This window comes from Notamacropus eugenii, chromosome 7 (genome assembly GCF_028372415.1).
Source record: "Notamacropus eugenii isolate mMacEug1 chromosome 7, mMacEug1.pri_v2, whole genome shotgun sequence".
NCBI classification, from domain to species: Eukaryota; Metazoa; Chordata; class Mammalia; order Diprotodontia; family Macropodidae; genus Notamacropus; species Notamacropus eugenii.
This window is the reverse complement of record NC_092878.1, coordinates 160,262,054-160,287,262: the sequence shown is the minus strand read 5'-3', so window position 1 is coordinate 160,287,262 and position 25,209 is coordinate 160,262,054. Positions and strand designations below refer to the sequence as shown.

Sequence of the window (25,209 nt, the reverse complement as noted above, 5' to 3'; positions counted from 1 at the left end):
AAGAGAGAAGATGGATATAAGGGAAGGGTGGGGTGTGACAGAAGGGAGAGTACATTGAGGGAAGGAGTAATCAGAATGCAAGGTATTAGGAAGCAGGGGGAGGGGAGTGATGGGGAGAAAAATTGGACATGTTACAAAGTGAGGTAAAAGCAATTAGTATTAAAACAATTGACTGAATTAATTACTGAGAATAAATCAATGACATCTTTAGTCTGAGGAAAAGAATTTCAGTCTAAATTTCCTAGAGGAAGGTAGCCTCAGGTAAAATTTGGCATTGATGGAAAAGTTCAGGTTTTAATGGTAAATTTGATTTTATGATTGCTATTTAATCAGGAACTAGAACATGTATAGAAAGGCATGTAAGCCACTTAAGACTTGCCTCAAAAGATGTTCCTTAGCCAAAGTGAAAATTATAATCATATTTGAAACCTGGTTATCGGAACTTGACATTTTTAGATGCTATGGGACTATTAAGTGACTGTTCTTCTGAGTCTAACTCCAGGTATGGGAAGCAAGAAAGGCGATCTGAGCCTCCAACCCATGATGTCAGTAAGCTGGTGAGATGCTGGTATGAACTGCAAATGGTGATCTCATATGAAGGGTGGGAGAGCAGCTGTTCAGCCTGGGCTAAGGTAGGATTCTCCTGACTCAATTTTCCCACTGACACCTGGCAGACCTTAAGCCTGACTGAATGCAAGTGGATAATCTAATCCTGCCTGGAACTGACATGAAGTCGGGGAGATCTTGTAACCATGCAATGTCCCTACTCTTCGTGGCAATTTCCTATAGTCAAAAGGTTTGCAAGCTTAATACCAGATCTATTCAATTATAGATTAGTGGTAGGGGAACATCCAAGGTTAAGTCTAAAATTAAGCTATTAGGCATAGAACTTTAGATCAACAACAATAAGTTAGGGTCCTTTAATTCTTAGCAATACTGTGGAGACAATTAGGTCAAGAGCTTGTGAAATTAGCAACTTAAATATTATCTGTGTCTCAGCTGGTTAATGTTTAAAAAAAAAAATTTCTTTTGCAGTCCATATTGTAAATGCTTTAAAAAGAAGTATCACCTGACCAAAAGTTTGAATTGTTTTATATATTACAAACTGTGTTGAAAAATGAAAAATTAAAATTAAAAAATAAAATAAAAAATAATAAATAAAAAAACAAAAAAAGAATAACTTATTTAAAAGAACTATATAATTCTTCCTAGTGAACTATATAATTAGTTTGAAAGTAGGTGTAAAACTAATTTTCAGGTTCTAATGGAAGACCAGATCTCTGTTCTAATTGTAGAAATGTTGGCAAGTTATGATACATATTTATGTATGAATTTCTTTTCCCTTTTTAAAATGGAAAGATAAGGAAAAATTAATTATATATGAAGACAAAGATTTATTTAGATAAAGGTACTGTATAATCAAAGTATTATCATTGTCATCTGAAATACTCATATCTATTAAAAAGTATTGACTAAATTGTTCATTAAAATTAAAAATTGAAATTCTTATCATTACTTTAAAAAAAAATTTGGGTGCTATGCCATTTGGTGCATGAATGTTTTGTATTGCTATTACTTTATTGTCTATGGTTCCTTTTAGCAAGATATTGTTTCCCTGCTTCTCCCTTCTAATTAGGTCTATTTTTGCTTTTGCTTTCTCTGAGATGATTACTACCCTTGCCTTTTTTACTTCAACTGAAGCATAATAGATTCTGTTCTAGCCCCTTATTTTAACTTTGTATGTCTGTTGCAAGTATGTATCTTATAAACTACATATTGTTGCATTGTGGTTTCTAATCCATTCTGCTACTGACTTCCTCATTTTATGGGTGAGCTTATGCCATTTATGTTCACACTTGTGATTACTAACTGTGCATTTCCCTCCATTCTATTTTCTTCAGCTTATTATTTTCTTTCTTTTTATACTGTTTCTACTCTAAAGTCTGTTTTGCTTCTGACCACTGTCTTCTACCCTCTTCCTCTCCTGTTTCCCTATGGGGTAAGACAGATATCTATTACTGATTGAGTGTGTGTGAATTTCAAGCACTGCCTGTCTCCTCCCACTATTTCCCCTCCCATGTAAAAGCTCTTCCTTGTGTCCCTCTTTTATATGAAACTATACTCTCAAGGTATCCCTTTCTCACCTATCCATATTTTTTTTCATATCAGCTCAACATAATTGACTCACCTCACACCCTCTACGTAGAATCATTTTAATAGTCCTAATAATGACAAAGTTCTAAGAAGAAACACATCTTCCGCTATAGAAAGGTAAACAGGTAAACCTTATTGACTCCCTTATGATTTCTCTCTTATTTTATTTTATTTTTTTGCTTCTCTTCTTGTATTTGAAAGTTAAACTTTCTATTCAGTTCTGGTCTTTTTATCAAGAATACTTGAAAATCTTCTATTTCACTATACATCCATTCTTTCCCCTTGAAGAATTATGCTCAGTTTTGCTGGGTAGGTTATTTTTGGTTGTAATCCACACTCTTTTTTTTGCTTTTGGAATATCATTCCAAGCCCTCTGTTCCTTGTAATGTGGTAGCTCCTAAATCTTGTGTGATGCTGCCTGGGGTTCCGTAGTATTTGAATGATTTCTTCCTGGTTGCTTGAAGTATTTTCTCTTTGACTTGGGAGTCCTGGAATTTTGCTATAAAATGCCTTTCATTTGGAGATCTCTTTCAGGTGGTGATTGGTGAATTCTTTCCATTTCTATTTTACCCTCTAGAACTGAGATATTAGGGTGACTTTCCTTTGTAACTTCTTGAAATATGATGTATGGGTTCTTTTGTTGATCACTGCTTTCTGGTAGTTCAATAAATCTTAAATTATCTCTCATCTGTTTTCCAGATCAGTTATTTTTCTGATGATATATTTAATATTTTCTTCTATTTTTTCATTCCTTTGACTTTTGTTTTATTATTTTGTGATGTCTCATGGAATCATTAGATTCTACCATTAGAGTTATTTTCTTCAGTGCAATTTTATGCCTCTTTTACCATTTGGCCATTTCTCCTTTGTAAGTAGCTATTTTCATCAATGAAGTTTTGCACCTCTTTTTCCATTTGTTCAATTTTTTTAAGGTTTTTTTTTTTTTAAGGAATTTTTTGTTCCTCCTTTGTAAAATGTTGTCTTTTCATAATCTTCTTCCTTTATGAATCAATACTCCTTTATCTAATTTTTCCTCCATCACTGATTTTGAATGCAAATTTTTAAAATCTCTTCCAGTGATTCTTGTTGGGTTTATGTTCTATTAACATTTTTTTTTTCCTTTGAGGCTTTGCTACTGGCAGTTTTGACTTTGTTATCTTCTGAATTTTTCTTAATCTTCTCTGTCACCACAGTATTTTTCTTAATGGCTAGGTTCTTTTTGTTTGTTTGCTCATTGTTCCACTAGTTCTTGATTTTGAACTGTGTTAATACTGGGCTATGTTCTCTGAACAGGAAGGGAAGGATCACTGTGTCAGGCCTCAGGATTTTTTCGTGCTACTGTTTTCAGAGCTAGTTCTGGGAATTTAGAAGTTTTCATTGCTTCCAAGGTGGTGAGCTGCAGAGGTATGGTCACTGCTCTCCTGTTCTGTTCTGTCAATGCCCATGCTCCCTTGAGACTGGAAGCAATATTGCTCCTCAGGGTCCCTGATTCCTTGTTACCCAAAATAATACTGCTTCTCAGGGGCCCCTGCTCTCTGACCTTTGAATTGTGACTCTCAAGTGGTTAAAGGCAATGCTGAACAGTGTCCAGTCCTACGTTCTGTCTCAGCACAGGGGTCTCCTGTAATCTTTTTCTGACCAGTTGTCAAGTCCCCTTCCTGGCTCTGGCTTGAGAGTTCCCCAAGCTGCTTCTGCTTCTGTTGCTGCCTCCGTCTCCCCTCTGGTGTTTCATCCACATGGGCCCTGGGGCACTTTCACACCCACACCCACCTCCTGTATCACAGGTCTCTCCTTCCAAACCTCTTAAAAGTTGTCTTGGGTATGAATGATGTCTTATCCTGACCTTTTTGTTGGCTCTGCCACTCCAGAATTGCATTTGAGCCATTATTTCAAAGTTGTTTGAAAGGGAATTGTGGGAGCTCAGTTCAGTGCTTCCTCTACTTTGCTATCTTGGCTCCCCCCTCCCTCCTCAAAAAGGACATTTCAAAAGGGAATTCCCTTGCATTATTTTTTAAAGGTAGGTGACCACTACTGGTATCAAATGCTGCGTATGTCAGTCTTCTATGATGTGTTTGTTAATTTTGCTGAACTTTAAAGAAAACAATTAATAAGGGATGATTTTCTTGGAGGAAGAAGGGCATAAGTTTGAAAATGTAGGTGATGTAACAATGAAATATACCCCCAAAATGAAAAGATAAAATGAATAGTTTGAACTAAGTGGTTTATAAAATCCATCCTAGTTCTAATACTACGATCTTATGTGGCTACAGATCTTTAGGAAGATGAGATTTCAAAACATAGAGAGTAATTTCTTAGTAATTTACAATGAGAAAATCTGTAATTATAAATCTCAAAGGAAACATCCTACCAGTTTCATACAGAAGAGTGACTTCTGAAAAATACTGTTATGTATTGGTTGGTGTATTATAAGCAGCGAGGGGAAGGGCATAAAAGATATGATAAAAAGCATTTAACATTTATTCAATGAAGAATAAAAAAACAAGAACACTATGTAGAACAGAAATCATCATGGCTTAGCAGCGATCATACAAATTTTGGATTGAAAGTGACCATACTTCTTTGGAATAGCAATACAGATGATCTGATAAAGCCCAGAATGAACAAGAGCGCTCTTTCAAGAAATTATTAGAAAGGCAGGAATCCTGCTTCAGTTGTGTTTTTCAGTATCCATTTCTCTGTCTCTATTTTCCCACTGGTAAAATGCTTCAAAAATCACAATTATTCTGGAACTTAAAATGCATAACAGTTTAAGCACACATTGTAGAGAATTTCATACTTTATTCTTAATTTGGCTTAAAATGTGAAAAGAAAAAATAAGATGTTCACTGCAAAGCAAATATATTTATTATGTACTTTCATATACATAAGGATTTTGCTTAATATAATACAAGGAATAAAATAAAAATTTTACAATGTGAAATTCAATGTACATTATAGGCTATTTACAACCCAAAGCCAGGGATAAAAGAAATTAAAAACAATAATCTGCAAACAAAATATGCTGAAAAGTGTGAGTGGAGGACCTTAAACATAACCAAACAACATTTGCATAGCAGAAACAATATTGAGAAAAGTAATAGTTTGATCTTTTGAGTTAACAATAATACTTTCAGTAAGAACCTGGGAGAGAGAAGACTAAAGGCATCATTACCGTCCTTTGCTACTATTTTTGTTTTGATGTTTTCCTTGCAAACCTTTCTCTGTGTGCATACAGATGTTAAAACGTTTTCTATACAGTCCTTTACAGCTTCCCCCAAAATCACCTTTTAAAGAGAATGGAATGAATTACAAACAAGTGGGATGGTGGAGAAGTCAACAGCAGAGATAAGGCTTGAAATATTCAAATTTCAAGAACATCAGAACACTCTAGAACAACTGTTTTCATTTGTTTTGTAAGGTGGAATAAAGGCCCCAGTGGCCATGCCATTCAGTCACACAAATATACACCCTTCACAGAGCAGTTCACATCTTATTGCAAAAAGAGAATTTACACAAAACATCTGTAGGAAAATTTACTTTTGGAAAATCATACCTTTCAACAGGTCTTTTTTGGTTGTTTTTAGATTACTGACTTTGTGAAGTTCCTACCAAGTTTCAGGTATAAACAGAATGGATACAAAAACATTCAACTCTGAAAAACAAGCCTTCGTGAAATTAATCATATTCTTTGCCCTTTGGCCACAAGGTGCATTTTTTTTGTAACAAATACAATAAAATTAAATAAATAGAATCCAAACAACTCAAGGTTAATAGAAAACTGGCAGCTTTTAGGGTTCTATTTCTAAAGAAAAATACACCTAATGAGTAGAGCTCCATCTTCTAAAACATTGTAAATGTACTTAGCTTGAGGAGTGAGTCAAGTCTGTGCTAATACTAAGATGTGTTCATATTTACTGAAGGAACCATTAACACTCTTAAGGCTATTTTGCAAGAGTTTTGTTTATTTTATAAATATCCCATAGGGACAAGATATTCAGTACTTGAAACATTCACGTTAGAGTTATCAATATTGCCATGTCACCTTAACAAATTTTCAAACTTATCCTGCATTTCTGATTATTAAAGATTTATAACTGATGTCATAAGTTAAACAAAATGAGCTGCACTGATTTAAAATTAATTTTGAAATAAGATTCAAATGGAAATAGTAATCAACTAAACCTTTCCATGGTCATGAATATTCAACATGACACATGTACATGTATGCAGATGACCCTGCTGATCTCCTATAAATAAAATGGACTTTGTCTTCATGGTAGTGGTGATGGATTTGTGCTAAGTCATCTATACTCTTGCCTGTCTGCTCAGCCGTCAAAAAACAGCACACATCTCAACAAATGGAAAGCCAAAGGTTAAAGCCCGTGGTCAAAAAAGTATTTCTTTGTGCAAGGCAAGTAGCCCATACTAGGATCAAAATCATGCACCTGGCTATAACCATGACCATGTTCTAACTAGATAAGCTAAACGTCACCTAGAAAAAATATACATACACACACTAGCTTGAAGGGCTTAAGGTACTGATACTCAATGAGCCAAGGTTGTAGGTTTTAAACTCACAGTGTCTGATTACCTTTCCTTTATTTCATGATCACACAGGGATGTTGGCAGCTGTCTCAGCAATATACAAAGAAATGAAAAGAGTTCATGGAAATGTTTCATCACTACCAGTCAAAGCATTGACACACAGCCCTAATGGTAGCCACTCTGCAGTATCATCTATGAAGGATGGCAAATGTTACATTCATCTCAACAAAGCCTAGTAAACAGAGCCCTGGACCTGGAGTCAGGAAGATGTAGGCTTTAATTCTACCTCAGACATCAAACCAGCTGTGTGACCTAAAGCAAGTCATTTAACCTCGAAGGGCCCCTGATTCCTCATCTGGAATAGGACAGCTTGAACTTAATGAATCAGAAAGGTCCCTTCTAGCTCTAATAGTATTACGATACTATGATCTCAAGAATATTCATTCAACCAATTAAAAATCAATACAAAAAACATATGATTATGAAGCTATTTGGTTGCATGCTGAATTACACAACAGAAACAGTCAAGATGCATGACTTTAGAATTAAGATTGTGGGGAAATATCATTTACTTTGGAAAGAATAAATATGATAGTGATCAATGAACTGCCTATTTAACAAGAAATGCAGTGTCCATTTGATAGACAGATGCCTTGCACACTACATACCAACACCTGAAGCATGGATCTGGCCCTGAGAACTTTCATTCCGTAAGAAGCATGGTATACGTCATTAGGGGTGGAATGACCAGAGGAAGGTGAAAGTGTGGTCCAATGAATGAAACAGCACCCTGATCTGTTTGCTTTTCTGATGCCCTTAAACATAGAGGAGAGGAACTGTCAGGGCAAATTCATATTTAATTTTTCTTTTTCTTTACCTAACCTGTGGCATTTTAAGTGTAATCTTGCTTTTATCCAATTAACAATAAAGTACAGAGGACATGAGGCGGCTTATCCAATAATGCAATATTTGCTTTTCTTGAAACAAAAAAAAGACACAAGAAATAAACCATACACTAAAACAACGCAAATGTTATTTGATCTGTATGTCTAGTTTCTTTTGCCACAAGAAGAAAAATAAATACAAGGAACACTTGACTGTGGCACATGCACATATAGCAAATCTTCTTGAACTCAAAATTGTTTACTCAAAATTTTTTCAGCTTGTGTCAGGGAAATGCAGTCAATATGTATCTGCATTTAAGAAAAAAAGTGCTTATTCTGTGTAGTGAATACAAAGTACACAAAATAAAATTCTGAAGCACAGAGGATTACACTGAGAAGGCAGCCTTAAAATGTAGGCACGTTACAGTAATGAAGGTAACTGTACTGCAGAGGTCACAGTCTTCACTTCTCCAGCTGTTCAACAGGCATCATATGCTTTTGTCCCAGGCAGCCGACGGACCATGCTAATGACCAATGTCTCTGTTTCACAGAAATGGGAACTAGTGCAAACATTTGAAAGAAAAAGGTATAGATAATTAATTTTGGCATTTAAAATGTACATTAATATTTTAATATCATACAAGCATAATATCTATTAATATCACGAAAGTAAAAACAGGCCTAAACAGATATAATTGCTGACTTGGCTATATGTCAGCCAATCGACCTTAAGCAGAAACTTATGTTAGGTCCACAGTTCAGTCCATAAATATTTTGCACCTTGAAACACTGACATTTGTGAAGAATTCTCTGAATAGTGGTAAGAATTTATCATTGGATTTCAACTCTGTTCAAAACCTTCTTAAACCTCCCTTAGCACTATACTAAAGTAGGAGAGAGGACTACTTCCTGCTAGAAGTAGAGAACACCCAGTTACAAAAAACTTCCACCAGCCCCACTGGGCAGCCTGAATTCCAATCACAGTATGAGAGTACTTCAGTATTCAAGACTGAGTAAAAAGTGAGCTGGAATCAGCAAGGGGGGAAAAGTATAACAGTGATGGAAACAAGATATCCTTGGTAAAAGTAATTTTTTAAAGAACTATATTCTAGACTCTGAATATGCAGAACTCTTGTCCTTAATGCAAAATTAGGTTGATAAAATCTTGCCTCCCCTTCTCCCACATTACAATTAGTAAGCATTCATATAGGGGGAAGAGGTTTTCATTTGGTAAACTGGCTGACCTTGGCCATACTTTTTAATACACCTGCTGATGCCTGAGTTTCTCCTCTTTGCCAATCCATACGTACATTTTTCTATGTCCTCAGTCACTATGTATTTTGCTCCTCTAGCTGCGCATGAACTTTTCCTTCCACTCAGAGAAGTTTTTCAATGGCATTTAATTTTCTGTCATCTTTAAAAGAAACTAAGTCAGGTGGAAACTAAAGGCAATTTCTTTTTTTAAGTCTTTTTTTGTGTTCTTTTCTTTTTCTCATCCCTAAATGCTCACAGATATGCAACAAAGTATGTGTATGTATGTGTGTATGTACATACATATATGTAGATATATAACACATGTACACATGTAACACATGGTTTGGTTTCCTATCTGAATGAAATTGTAGCCCTTAGCTTTTTTTTTTAATCTATAAGATAGATTACATGATCTCTAATATTCTGCGTATGTTGAAAACGATATATGGTAGGTATAAAATTCAATTGAAGGAATACCGAAAAAGAATTAACACTATCATAGGCTTAGTCTCTTTGAAGAACATGCTTGTCTTCTGGTGAGTTTCAATTTAATTCAACAAATATTTCTTAGACAACACAGGCCTACATTAAGCACTGAGGATCTATAAGGCCCAAATGAAACAGTTAACACCTTCAAGCAATTTGTATTCTATTGTTGGGGAAAGAATTGTAGAAGGGAGATACAACGTGCAGGAAAAGTCCCTGTGGTCCCTTCCTCCAATTGGTCAGTTCTTAGAACCTCTATATCAAGGAGGGGCCTAGCCCCAGGTTCTGCTCACTCTTCCACCAAGAGGAACAAAGTTTGACTCTCAGATCTAGCACTTATTTGCTATTTGGCCTTATATAAGTCACTTAAAAATATAAGACTGCATGCCACCTCAGGGAGGGGGAGAAAATCTAAGATTTATGGAAGTGATTGTAGAAAACTGAAAACAAATAGATTAATTTAAAAAAAAATTTTTAAAAAACTCTCTATCTCACTCTCCTCAATTCGATGGAGGGAACCCAGTAAGGTGGCTGCTGCAAAAGTTCAGGAGAAAGATGATGAGAGGCTAAAATAAGATGGCTGTAATGTGAAAGATGAAATAGAAGGATGTGAGAAATGTTGCAGAGATAGAACTGACAGTGTTTTGTAATTGGTTGGATATGAAGGGTGGGGTAGGATAAGTAGAAGAATTGAAGATGAGTTTTATACTACAAACCTGGATGACTGAAAAAATGGTGATGTCCTAGATAGAAACAAAGAACTTTGGGTGACTTGGGGGCAAAGATAATGAGTTCTGTTTTGGACGTGTTGAATTTGTTCCTATTAGACATCTATGTGGAGATCTCCAATGGACAATTGGAGATGGGGGACAGTCCTCTGAAGTAAGATAAGGGATGGATGTGATCTGGGACTCATCTGCAAAAGAACAGTTGAGCATACAGAAGGTACTAAGGTCAAAAGAGAAAGCTCAGTGAGAAACAGAGGCCCGGGTCAGAGCACTGCAGTACACTGACACATCAGAGGTAGAATACCAAAAATGATCCTGCAAAGAAGACACTTTCACTAGCTTTTCTCTCATGAAATGTTGTAAAATGATCCTCCACCAATTTCAAGAAGGCAAAACAACTGACATTCTCACCAATTTCATCAAAAATTCAGAACAAGTTTCCAGAATCCAGAAGCTACTTTAACCAGTAAACAACTGATTACTTGCCCAATAAACAGCAATGGCAGCCAAAGGCAACATCATATGAGAATATAACCCAACTGGTAAAACATTACAGAGGAAGATAATAGAAGATTATGAGTGATATTACCTCCTAGGGTTGCAAGAAGAGTAATGGAAACAAAAAAACAAAAACATAAAAAAAAGGTTTGCCCAGAGACCCATCTAAGTGACATCATCCCAGGCATTCAGATCCAGAACTGGTGGGAGGCCAACCAAAGGAGAGAAAATCAAACCGTTGTGTTCTATAATGATCGACTTTCATCATCAATGACAACAAATCTTCACATTTGGATCCTGATACAAGTGAGGCTTCAACGTTCCTCTTGTAGGACCATTAGCCAAAAGTAAAGTCTGAGAAGAACCTCCTCACTATGTAACCGAGAAAACCTGGCCTCAGGGAACTCAAGGAATTTGTCAAGGTCATACAGGCTACAGCATAGAACTATGTACTGTTGTACCAAGAAAACTGAAATAGTATTTAGAAGACCAAGTGGCTGGACCAGAACACATTCATGGGTGCAAATCCATCCTGAAAGCATTATCATCTTGGACGAGTTGAAGAAATGTTTATCAAAATATCACAGGGAGGAAAGAATAACAAAAGGAGCAATCATACAATGAACAATTTTTTATTAAATATCTGCTGTGTGCCAGATGCTGTGCTAGCCCCTAGGAATACGAAGAATGAAACCATCCTACTATATTCTAAAAGGGGGATAATATTTACTTACAATAAATGAATCCGTAAGTATCCATAGATATAAAAAGAGCAATACAAATAAATACAAACCAATTAAACACAAGGTAGTCTGAAAGGTAGGGCACTATCAGCTAGAGGGACCAGAAAAGGCTCCACAGACCACACAGTACTTGAGCCGCATTGTCTTTGATGCAGAAGGGAGAAAAGAACACGTTGTAGGCACTGGGGATGGCCAGCACAAAAGCATGAGGGTGAAAGATGGAGCGTCCTGTGAAAAACAAAGAAGGTCAACTCTTCTGGGCTTCTCACAGAGAATGGGGCAGGTGGTAAAAGGTTATCAAAGTTCAACAGAGGAATTGTTAACTGGTCTTAGAGGCAATAGGAAAGCAATGATCAAGTCAGTAATGGAGTGACATGGTCAAACTTGAACTTAATGAAAATCAATTTGGCAAAGTGTGGAAGATGGACTGGAAGCAGAGAGACCAATCAGGAGGCTGTGGCAATAATTTAGAGGAGAAGTGATGACTGTCTGAAGGAATGTAGTGCTGGGTTAAGTAGAGAAAAGGGGGTGCATGTAAAACTTACTGTAGACATATAAATGGTAAGATCTGGCAACTGACTGGGCAAGTGGAAGGAGGGGTCAAGAATAATGTCAATGTTACAATTCTGGAAGAATGACAGTGCCATGAGCAGAAATAGGGGAGTCTGGTTTGGTGTTAGGTATTATGAGTGTACTGGGTGTCTGCCACACCCAGTTTGAAATTTCCAATAGGCAACTGATGATGTGAGACTGACACTCAAGGGAGAGATGGGGGCTGAACCTATAGATCTGGGAAACAGCTGCACAGCATTAAAGCAATGAGGTCAATGAGAAAGAAAAGAGGACCCAGGACAGAGTCCTTTGGTACATAGATACAAAGCAGGCAGAACACAGAAGATGATCATGCAAAGGAGTCTGGGAGAGGAGGGTTCAGATAGGCAGGAGAACCAGGAGACAGCAATGCCATGAAAACCCAGAGAGATGAGCATGTCCAAGAGGCAACGGCAGTCAAAGTGTCAAAAAAAAAAAAAAAGAGAGAGAGAGGTCAAAGTTTAAGAAAAAACAAAAATCAGAAAGGGGAAAAAGTCACAGATGACATTAATATCCTCAAAAAGCATTCAAGAAAACATGAATAACAACCAGCCCATCCAGCTATACATACATTAAGGTTATCCTGTATAAAAATATGGCTTCCACAGTCAGTGTTTGGTACATAATAAGTGCTTAATGAACTGCTGTTGTTAAGATGCGTTCAATCGTGTCCGACACGTGACCTCATTTGGGGTTTTCTTGGCAGAGAGCCTGGAGTGGGTTGCCATTTCTTTCTCCACCTCATTTTTACAGATGAGGAAACTGTGGGAAACATGGTGAAGTGTCTTGCCCAGGGTCACACAGTTGTTAAGTGTCTGAGACCAGACATGAAATCAGGAATATAAGTATCCCTGTTATATTCCCTGAGTCCACGCCCAGCATTTTATCAATTGTCTGATTAAAAGATGTACAGAACAAAAAGTTATCCAAAAGAAGATATTCTCTTAGGCATGCATGAGAATACACAGGATTCTTTAGCAAATTAAACCACAGAGAAAACTGCTCAAATGCCCTCTAATTTTTAACCTTAAATGAGGCAAAACATCAGGGAGCCTTATTTTGTCAAAGGTATCTGCCACTGTCAGGCAGAATGTCTTACATTTTTAAAAAGCAGTTATCTCTTAGGTAAGACACTGAGAAAAAAAGATTCCTTTCAGGTAGTGAGGTCCTCCAGATGCACTTCTTACATTCATGCAATCATCTGATAAGCCTTTAGTAAGCTCCTCTGTGCCAGGTACTATGCTAAGCATTGGGGATACAAAAAGAGGCAAAAGATCGTCCTTTTCCCTCAAAGAGCTTATCATCAATGGGGGAGACAATATGCAACAAATATATGCAATGTAAGCTATACACAGGATAAACAGGAAATAATTAAATCAGGAAAATACTGGAATTAAGATGGGTAAAGGGTGGCTTCCTGCAGAATGTGGGATGTTAGCTGGGACTTAGAAGAAAGGAAGGTCAGTGGTCATCGTGAGAAGGGAAGAACACTTCAAGGATGGGGAACAGCCGGAGAGAATAACCAAACCTGAGAGATGAAGTGTTCATTCCATTCACGGAATAACCAGATAAGATTTCATCAAGCATCAAAACACTACATGGTCTTCATAATAAATACCATGAGTTCATAAGATCCACGATTCAAAAGGAACAGGCTAAATAATCCAGACAGGAAATACTACTTGGATGAAAATTATATGTTGTCCAGACAGCATCATGCTTGTATGTCTACTGAACATATATTTGGGACAGGAATTGCAGATGGACAAGGATGCCCAGGAATGCACATGTGGAAGAACATTGGTAATACTGATTTATTACTTCTAATAATCCAAAACCAAATTGCCATACATACATACGCACACATGTGCAGACACACAGACATATATAATTTTAACACATTCTCCAAGTAATGCTAGCTAGCTATTAATGACTCAGCTGTGCATCTAGGAATACAACAGTCTCCAGTGTGAATCTAGGAATACAACTGACCTAAAGAATGATGAAAAGATACATGGTGAGCACATGTAGACTGCAATATATTTTAAACAAAGACTCATGTGCTATAAAGTGGTACAAGGAATATAAGGAAGCAGATGTATGGTAAGAAAAGGAAGTAGCCCCATCATTAAGTGAGAGACTAAGGAATAACAGATGAATGGTCTAAGTGCTGCAAATAGCATTTATTTCATCAAACAGAGTTAGACAAAGTCTTCCAGGAAGCTCTACAGGGGTCCATGGGAGAACACGGAGAAGACTTACACAAGATGACAAGGCATCCCTAGGGATCATCAGATCTAGTTATCTGGTGACCTGCCAAGGTCACACTGTCAGTAATTGTCTCAGGCAGTATTTGAACCAGATCTCAAGACCAGTGCTCCACCCACTGCACCATACAGTCTTCTAACATCTCTTGAATTAATTTTCTTCTTTCTATTCCCAATGCATTCACCATCATAAAAGGACTTGTACATGACCAGCTCCCTGCACCTGCCCAAGTGGCCTGTTTCTAGTTTCTTTTCTCTCTAATTCACCTTTCTATTGTTTTGCAGTGGCTCTCCATATGTACAGATCTGATCATGTCAATTCTCTGCACAAAGCCCTTTGACTATTCCTTACAGCCAACCATCTATCACCTTACCCTGAAACTCAAGGTCCTGGTGCCTTGTAACCTTTACAGCTTTATGGTGCACACAACTTGCCATCTCTTATCTGCCTCCTGCTTCCCTACATCTATGTTTCTGTGCAAACCACCCCTTATCTACAGAGTATTATATATTTATCTATGTTTCAAAACCTAGTACACCAAAATAAATATGAATATACCACTTTTATTTGATCTCTGGATTCACCTCCTAGGAAAGATGCATTAGAAAAATATCTGTTCATCACAGATGTAGGAGATAAAATAGTACCCTAATTATATCACAGTGATACTGAATTTTTTTTTTTAATGTGCTTAAAGGTATATTTACTTTCATAGGATCAGAGATTTGGACATCAAGAAAGATATTAGAAATCACAGTCAAAGACTTAAATTTTACAAATGGTAAAACTGAGATAACAAGAGATTAAGTGAACTGTCCAAATAATGAAGCAAGCAGACCTAGGACTCAAACACGTGTGTGTGCAGTCTAGATCCAGTGCTTTTTCCCTGATTCTATTCAGCCTCTGCAAGATTAAGGATGATTCTTATAAGATACCCTTAATACCCTTCATTTTCAAGAGACAGAAAAAACTAAAAATGTGAGAAAAAACACAACAAAACTTTGCAATTAATGTTTATATATAAAAATCAGTGCTTCAGAAACTAGAACAAATGCTGTGGTCTCTGAAAAATTCTACTTTTTCATATTAATAATTATAGCTCTACAAACCTACCAAAGGTACATACATGAATCAAGACTTAACAAAGTCACTTTTCACCAATATAAAATAGCAATTACGTTAGAAAATTGGCTTAAAAATATTTTTAGAGTATTTCAAAAAGATTTTTGCTTCTAAGAATATTCTTTTAGGAATTCAGTCATATAAATTATGTTACTTCTTAAATTCTGTGTTTTTCATAACCCTCCAAAATGCCTTTTGACTGGTAAATTATGTTTAACTTAAAAAGTCAAAACATTTTTTCTTTGAAATATAAGGTTTCCTTAAAGTACTGCTGTACGTAAGACAACTAATAAATTGGTTACACAATACACAGAATCATATAGTTATTCAAAGCCTTTAAATACTATATAAAGCTTCTTTTAAAAAGTGAAATATCCATCTAATAATATATGAACGTTTCCTTGAGAAGTTTGATAAATATGCACTTCTACAGAGAGAAAGTAAACTCAAAGTAATGAAAACTGTCATAGTATTTTTTGTAGATATCTTTAGATTTAAAAAATAAAAGCTGAAAATTATAAGCATTTTATTTATCGTACCGTGTTGAATCTGTAATTTCACATGTGTGGATATTATATTCCTATCTCTAAGGCAGGCTGAAAGGTCTTTGTGATTTAGTAAATGGATTGCATTTGTCACTATGGCCAAAAAGTTCAGGCCCCTACAACTGTCATGCCGATGAGGCCTTCTCACGGTAGGATATTGGCAGAGGTATTACTTACATTCAACACTGAATTACTTATATTCAACACTGAAGCTAAGAGAGCAGAGACTTTTTATAATTAAATAATATCAAAAAAAGGCTTAAAAGTCTCTGGGCAAATCGCTTAACTTCTCAATACCCCAAGAATGATGTCCCAAAGATTCTATAAAATGAAGAACAGATGTGGACTGATGTGTCTTGGGTAAAGGGACATTTCCTATGCTGATAAAATCACAGATTCAAATTCACAGAGCCTTCCCAGGATGCTTAAGCTTATAAATATTTGAATATGCAGTAATGAATGCATCTGAAAGCCAAAGTATACATTTTTTCCATCTTTAAAAATAACTTTATCTGTTTCATAGCCTACTTATAGATGACCCCATTGAGCCAACTTATTCTAACAGCTATTTAACTGCATGCTACAGCTCAAACCAAAAATGTCAAAGTATATACCCTGTCACAACACATTAGGTGTCCTCTCCAAAGAGAGATGAGAACAGGTCCCACTGAATGTTTTCAAAGACCCTCTTCATTTACAATCATATTGATACTGATATTTACCTTTTATAAGGGTGTTTCCTTTTTGTAGTTGAAACTTGGATCAGAACCATCAATCTGAAGCTTCAGGGCTTGCTTAAGGCTTAACTCTGTCTCTGCAGAAGGATAGCCTTCCAGAACTTCCTGATGCCCTCTGTCCTGTATTGTTCGTGGGACCGAAACCCGACCAAGGAAAACCTGATTGTTTTGTAGGTGGTAATTTGGATTGGTCATTATTCCATTTCTCTTCTTCTGTTCACCACTTTGTTGATGAATTAGAAACTGCTGCTGAGCTCGCCCAACTTCCTGCTGAGCTGGAGGAACCATAATTTTACACTGTGAATCTGTTGGCATCTGCTTAAGTGGTGTACTAGTCCCAGATTTGGCAACAGGTACCCTTTTATCAAACTGAGTCATTTCATATTCTAAAACTTTTGGCTGTGAAGAATTGCTAAGTTTAGGTTTTCTCCCAGCAGAACTAGATTTGCTAGAATTTTCTGATTTCCCCCCCTTATTTGCTTTAGTTGATTTCAAACTGGGCTTTACTTGACTCCACTCAAACTCACTACTTGGTGAATTATGACTCTGTCCTAAGGATTGTGTTGTAGAAGATGGGGAAACAATTGACTGTCTACTTCGGCTTCGTGGTAATGAATGCTGCTGTATCTGCTCCGTAAAGGACATATTGTGGAAGCTATCAATGGGGACTGTCTGAGCAGTCGCTGTAGAGGAAGTAGTTCTTAAAGAAGAATTTTTGGAGCTTTTTAGGGAATTATTTGACAGTGATGATTTCTGGCGATCAACTGTGGAATCTGGGGATTCTGAAGGAGAGCTGAAAGCATGAGTTGGCCCATTAGACAAGCTACGCAATGTAGGCTGCATATCTCCTCCACCAGTACTCCCAGAACTATTTGATTTTATTGTTAAAGACTGCATTTTTGAGGATACTGACTGCAACGGCTTTTGCTCCATTGTATGAACAGGAGATGGTGAGCAACCATTTAAACTAGATGCACCGTATTTTTCTAATAATTTAATTATCTGGGAATGTCCATTTTTGGCAGCAACCCGCATAGCAGTACGTCCAAATTGATCTGCATGGTTTGGGTCAGCACCGTGTTCTAGTAATACCTGCACAGCATCAATGTGTCCTTCCTGAGCAGCAATGCAGAGTGCAGTGGCACCTTGGTTACATGTGTGGTCAACAACAGCGCCATGTTCAATCAAAACCTGAACCACCTTTACATGGCCCTGCCAGGCTGCAGACTGCAGAGCAGAACGCTTTTCATTGTCTGCAGCATTAATATCGGCATGGTACGTCATCAGAAGTCGCACCATTTCCAAATGGCCCTGCCAGCAGGAAACATGGAGTGCTGTCCTCCCTTCTGCATCACTTGCTTCCACATTTGCACCATTTTCTAAAAAGTACTCAGCCATGGTAAGCTGGTTTTCAAGTGCCAAGATGTAAAGTGTGGGTCGGCCATCAGCGTCTTTGTAGTCAACATCAGCTCCATGGCTGAAAAGTAGTTCAACGATGTCCCTGTGGCCTTCTAAAGCAGCAACCCGCAAGGAATTCCTTCCATCATATCCTCTTTGATCAATGTTAGATTTATTTTCCAGTAATATCTGTACACAATCATAATGTCCCTCTTGGGAAGCTAAGATGAAAGGTATACGGCCATCATTATCGATTTCATTTGTTCTGGCTCCCTGCTCAATAAGTGCTTCACATATTAACCTGTGACCTTCAAAAGCTGCCATGTGCAGTGGTGTCCATCCTGCATCATCTCGGTGATTTTCATCTAAGCCTCTGTCCAGCAGAGTTCGTACCACCTCAACATTTCCTTGTGCTGAAGCTATGCTGAGAACTGTCCTACCTTCACTATCAATGCTATCAATAGCAGCACCCCAGAATAAAAGTGTGTTTACTACTGAAGCATGACCCATAGAAGCGGCTGCTAAAAGGGGTGTTCGACCATTGTTATCTGTATGATCCACATCTGCTCCCCCTTCTAGAAGCAAGTCAACAACATCTACATGTCCTTCATAGGCAGCTACCAGCAAGGGAGTCATGCCATCTTTATCACAGTGATCCACTTCAGCACCACGATCAATTAAAAGACTAACAACTGATGCATGCCCTTTACTGGCAGGAACACAAAGTGCAGCCACAGACAGAGCAGTCCTCCCATCCACGTCCTCATGATTCACTTCTGCCCCATGGTCCAGCAAGTGCTCCACAATCTCTCTGTGTCCCATGTATGCTGCTGCTATCAAAGCAGTTCTCCCTTCATTATCAGCTTTGTTAACTTCAGCACCATGCTGAAGTAAGTTCAGCACAATATCTTCATGCCCTCCCCAGGCTGCCGCTCTCAAGGCTGTTCGACTATCAGCATCAGCACAATCGACTTTGACCCCAGCATAAAGAAGCGCAGAAACGACCTCAGTGTGACCTCCCCAAGCAGCAGATCGTAATGCTGTCCAGCCATCGTGATCATTGTGATTAATATTAGCTCCACAGCCAATCAAACAGTTAACCACCTTGGTATGTCCTTGTCGAGCAGCTAGAGTCAGTGCTGTCTGTCCATGAGCATCTTCAATCTCCAAATCTGCTCCCCTGGAAATGAGTAAATTAACAACATCAAGATTGCCACTATATGCAGCATTAGCCAACAAAGTTCTCCCATTTGAATCACACTGGTTTACAGAAGCTCCATTATCTAATAAGGTTCGAATAGAATCTTCCCTTTCTAAGGCTTGCCGGACGATACAAGATGTACGATCATCTTCACTGTGGACATGGGCACCTGCTTTAACCAACAACTGGAGGACTTCCTGCTCTTTGGGGATTAAAGTAGACAAAGAATCTCTGACAGGTGTACCATTCCATATCATCCAGAGAGCTAACTCAGAAGTCTCTAACTGTAAGTTTGAATTAATCAAATGTAATGCAAATTCTTGAGCTTCTAAAGGAGTTAAATCTTTTGCTTGACAGGTATAACTCATTGCAAGCATTCTGTGTCCCTCTGCTGCATTACATAAATATTTCTGCGTGCAATGTTTGACATCCAGTAGCCACTCTGCAAAACTATAATGAAACAATATCTTAGTGTTTCCTAGTCCATCAACAAGAACTTTTGAGAGTACATCTAATTTGCGCTGGAAATCTTCAATGGTCAATGCCATATTTTTGGTCCATACTGCATGATATAATTCTGTTATGGTTAGTGGTCGGCATGCTGCAAGAATTACATTCAGAATAGGTTGAACTTTTGCAAACTGTTTCCTCACAAAAAGTCTTTGACAGAGCCAGAGGTATAGTCCATTGAGAGTTCCAGGGATATCACGAATTTCTCTTAGCATAATAAAATTTTCCACAACTCCATCTAGAACTCGTTCTAGATAAAGAAAACACCCACTACTTTTGATATGAAGCTGATTCAACATTTCTGCAGTTTCCTTTGTGAGGTGCTGTCTCAAGGCTTCTTCTTGATCTAAACGATGGAGAATGTACTGTTGAACATCCTTCACAATGTAAGCCTTCCGAAGATCATCGAGACTTATTTTTCGAAAGCCTAGAGAAAAGACAGGGAGAGAGAGAGAGAGGTGTCAAAGAGTACTTTATCAAGCCTGAATAATTATTACAGTATCAGAGAAGCATTAGTAAAGGGATATAAATCCTATACAAAAGCAAATTAACTAAATTAATGAAGAAAACCATGTTAGAAAGTTCTGAACTTCACTCAAGACAAAAGTTGAAAATGAAGAGTATCGATGCATTCTTATAAATACAGAAATTGGTCTGAGAGTTGCTTGCTTTTGGTGAGTAATTACTAATTCCTGTTGAAATATTTTCATTTACTTTACAATGTATTATCTAAGCAAGTCTGTCTTACCAGCATGGAATAGGCTCCTGGTCTTGGCACAGTATCCATTCTCTGTATTAAATAGTATACAAAATGAGAGGCACACAGCAGAATTAAAACAGGCAACAACATATGGGTTGTCAGGAACACATTCAAGATAAAAAAAAGTCTAGACTTTGAAATTCCCAATTTTTAGGTGAAATATTGGAGAAGCCAATAGAAACTTTGTGTCCATACACTATGCATTTCTATACTAATAAATTATATTACAATTTTTGGAACAATTTTGAATGTTCACTAATTTGAAGCTATTTTTGAAAACATTTCTCATTTACCCAATGTATCAATTTTAATTGCCTTTAAAGTAACCATATTTAATTGGACAATCAAATCAAAATCCTTGACTTTCAGAGAGCAAAATTAACCATGTAAGATCTAACTTACTCTAATTACATTAACATAATTTCCATATTTGTTACTAAAATCTAAACTGATAGAAGAGTATGCCCACTAATGAAAGCATAGCTCCATGGGAATTCTAAAATAAGTATGTCTTATTAAATTATGAATCAACAAATTTAAAATATATCATTTCCAATTCCTCTTTTTCTAAACAGTCTACAAAAAAAAAAGAATACCTTTTCCCCTTAAGGTCAAAACACTGGTAAGTAAGAGACGTGGCTAACTAAAATTATCAGATAATATGTGCTACAAAGGAAAAAAAAGCTGGCATTCTATACTTAGAATTAGTAATGTTTTCAGTATCCAGTATTCACTGTATAAAAATGTTTTCATATTGTTATAAACTGATTTTTCTTTTTGTTTATTGTTATCTTTTGTTTTTTAGAACACAGTCAATTTTCCCTTAACTACTGTCCAATAACACTTTCTTATGACAAAGAAATTTAAGTAAAAAAAATATTTAAGCAAAAACCCAAAAATATTTCGTCAAAAACCAGTATGTTACAAAACACATGGACAGTTTTCCACTCTCAGCTGAAAGGAAGGAGGTAAGTTTATTTCATCATCAGTTCAGTAGGGCCAGGAATGGTAAGTAGGATGAATCAGCATTTAACCTCCTTGTAGTGACAGCTTCCTTCACAGCACTGAAGTCACTGTGTGTGGTTCTCCTGGTTCTCACTTCACTCTGTTATCTGTCCACACAAGTCTTCCCTTATTTCTCTGAATCAGTTTCTTAAAACATAATGATAATAATAACAATAATAAAACAATGATATCTTCCTCCATCCACATAAACAGCTGTTACATAGTTATTCCCCAACTTTGTTTCAAGTTCATAATTACCCACAGCTAATTTTGCATGACTTCACAGTATAATTGATATTCTGCTTGATTTCTCAATGGGTGTGTGGGAACATGAGAGACAGAGAGAGAGACAGAGACAGAGAGACAGAAGTTTCCTGAGACACCTACCTAAGCAAAACCTTGGGAGCCCCACTATTAAGCATCTATTAAGCATTCAGTGCCACGTCCTGGAGAGAGAAAGAAAAAAACGGAACAGTCCTTGCCCTGGAGAGAAATAACCCACACATGGTCATGACAACTATGACAAGCCCCAGGGCACTCTGAGGTAGACTCCAGGGTCACTTCTCTGTGGCTTGTTCCTACTTGGAGTTACTCTAGGAATACCTGACATACTTGGGAGGGAGGTTGTGTTTACACCAAATATGGGTAGAGGAGGCCCCTTTCAGTGCATATAGAATAAGCACACAAGGGAGCACATACCTATTAGGTACAGAATAGCCTTTATTTTACAAGTACTTTTAATACTTAGGTACTAAAAGCAAAGGGGATTCACAACCACCAATAAACAGAAATTGTAAAATGTAAGCAGACGGACCAATAGCCCTGGGAAAGGGGACTGGGAAACTTTCTCAGAAAACTCTTTCTCAGAAAACTTTCTCAGAAACCTCTTTTTGAGAGACTCACTCTAACACTACTAATATCCTTGGCAACGAGAAAAGTCATTCTTCCTGTGGAATAGGAGGAGAGGAAACAGTGCAGTAAGAATTCTGAGGAATAGGAGATGAGAAAAGAGCCTTTGCCCTGGAGCAAAGGGCTAAGGCTAGGAGGAAGGTGGCTGGGATCTGAGTCTCATTTTTTGCATTTGTTTATGAGTATTTTTTAAGATGTTATCCATGGTGGATTTGTACAAAGGTGCTAATATCCACTCTGAAGTCTGCCTCTCCCCCAAAACCCACAAAAGAAGCCTATTTTGGGAAATGCTGGACAAGCTATGCCCTCTTTCCTATCAGACCTATACTGTTCAAGTAACTAAGGGCTTTGTTCTCCAGGCAGAATGAAATGAAGTAACTGTATGTGTTCTACTTCTTTCTCCAAACAGGCTGGTCAATTAGGAAAGCCCTTTCTCTTTCCATCTTGGGAAATCTTGAGACTGGTTATTTCCTACAAGGAGGTGAAGCTCAGGAAATCTCCATTCTCGGCCTACAAGGTTAGATTTCAGACTGACACACTCCACAGGGAATTCAAAGTCCCATCCCTCACTCCTCAACCCCCTCCACAGTAGGTTAGAGTTTGGAACTATTCTCTCAGGCTACATGTAAGCACATGTCTATCTCTGCCATGTGTTTCTGCCACAAGATGACATTCCTGGGGTAGGAGAGGGATGGACAAGATGCCCTTCCAGGATATCCTTACTGAATTCCAGAAGACAGGAAAAATATTGAGAGCTCATTTTTTTAGATCACTAAGTAGGGCAGCTTGAAGCCAATCCACCCAAGTTCCAAACTGTCTTTTTCAGAAGCATCTCCAATCAAAGAAGTAATCTGTGCCCTCTAATGTGGAGAAGGGGGCCCAAATGGAAGTGCTGCTGAGATGTCTCCAAAGGTCCTCAACTCAGCAGGGTGATTGGGGAGCTCATGAAATCAAGCAGTTAAAGATCAGCAATTGTTCATTAGGCACAGTTGTTAAGAGACTCCAAATTAATAGCTTTTCATGAGAGCACAAACATTCCATAGCAGGTGGGCCTGAAGATTACATTCACCTCCAAACACATAATTAAACAAATTCGACAAGTAAGGTTTTACCAAGTTCCTATGGCTTACATCTGCTTTGGTGCTTGTAAGGGCCTGTCCCAACACAAAATAATTATGAAAGTGCTTTCAGACCCTAAGCCCACCCCCCTACCCCCAACCTAGGATGAAACATTCCTCTAACTACTTTCTGTCATACACCTGCCTTCCGATGTTCTCCCCATCTGGTTCCACATCCTCGGGGTTGAAAGCTCACTTCTCCCTCTCCCTCAAAGTCAGCCTGAGTAGAACTGCTTCTATGACTTCCTCTAATCTGCTAGTTTTTCTTCTTCTCACCCAATCCTTTACATCCCCCCACCATGCTCATGAGGTAATATCAACTGTTTATGCAGAAAATGTTAATTCAGGTTTTTAATTTGTCCTTCTTCTGACTCTTCCACCACTCATCTTTAGTTCCTTATTATCACTAACCCCTCCCCCCAGATATCTGTTTGCTATCACCCAATGTAAGAATTTTTTTTCTCTTTAAAGAATAAAAGCCTTGCCTTTCCCAGCTGATTGAAGGAGTTGAGTTCTTTGTTTAGTTTTTTCTTTTTTTTTTTTTACTGTATTTATATGGAACTTTCTTGTGTTTCTCCCATATGAAATATCTACATGTGTGTTACAAGGGTTTTATTTATTTTTTTTTTTACTTTAATGGAAGGGGAGATGCAGGGCCAGAGTAGGGGGTGAGGGAGGGAGAGAGGGAAGGAAGGAAGGAACGAAGGAAGGAAGGAAGGGAGGGAGAAAAGGAGGAAAGGGATGGAAAAAAGGCTTACTACGAAATTAAAAATAAATACATAAAATACACTGCAAAGAAACCTAGAAAGAATCACAAACAGGACAGATTTGAAAGTGACAGGCTGAATGTTTGAAATTTAAAAGAAAAGCAACTCTACATGATAGGGATTTGTAGTTTCACAAATAACCATTTATCTATTCTATTATGTAAATGGAAATGTCCATTTCATTCTGTATTTGTTAAGCTTGAGATTTTTTTTCAAAATTTAGGTATTTCCAAAAAAAGAATGCATCTCTGATAAGTCAGCTCACCTGTTTTTTTGTTGTTTTTTTTTTAAATATCCATGTTATTAGGCACTAGAATTTTATAGGCTTATATAACTGCTGCTTCTGATTTCACGAAGGCAATTGAAGGGGAGCACAGCACTTGTAGACACATCCCATCTTCCCCAGCCTGGTCCCTCATCCTCTCAAGCCCGTGCTGTTTGGTCTTCCTGCCTCAAGTCTTTCCCTTCTCCAGGCCATCCTCGATTCGGGTCTTAAAAGGATCTTCCCACAGTGCAGATCTGACCATATCAGTCCACCCTACTCAATAAACTCCACTGATTCCCTATCACTTCCAGAATTAAATAGAAAATCCTCTATTTGGCATTTAATGTCCTTTACACCTTGGCCTCCTCCTACCTCTGCAACCTTTTTCTAACTTTCTCTCCCCCGCATACTCTTTGATTCAGTGACTGGCCTCCAGGATATTTTACAAACAAGATCCTCCATCTTTCAGCTCAGGACATCTTCCCAGGTCATTCCCCACAGCTAGAATGTTCTCATTTCTACCTCCTTTACCTTCAGGGCACTCCCTCAATTTCAGTTAAACTCTCACCTCGGAAAGCCTTTCCCAACCTCCCTCAATTCTAGGGTCTTCCTTCCATCAATTATTTCCACTTTTACTGGCTGTACCTTCACTCACTGCCCTTGACTGATGGTGGTCAAGGTGGTGGAGTTAGAATACTCATTGTTCTCCAAGGCCAATTCT

The 25,209-nt window shown here is 37.7% G+C and overlaps 1 protein-coding gene across 1 annotated transcript in view; it reads right to left on the bottom strand.

The window, feature by feature from the left end:
- Positions 1 to 4,996: 4,996 nt before the first annotated feature.
- Positions 4,997 to 25,209, bottom strand: part of ANKRD50 (ankyrin repeat domain containing 50) — a 62,184-nt gene continuing 41,971 nt past the window's right edge. The window contains exons 3-4 of the mRNA XM_072625019.1: positions 16,541 to 20,091; positions 4,997 to 8,143 (exon numbers count right to left, since the gene is read on the bottom strand). Coding sequence (XP_072481120.1) covers positions 16,544 to 20,091 — 3,548 coding nt within the window. The 3' untranslated portion in view covers positions 4,997 to 8,143; positions 16,541 to 16,543. The remainder of the gene's footprint in view (positions 8,144 to 16,540; positions 20,092 to 25,209) is intronic.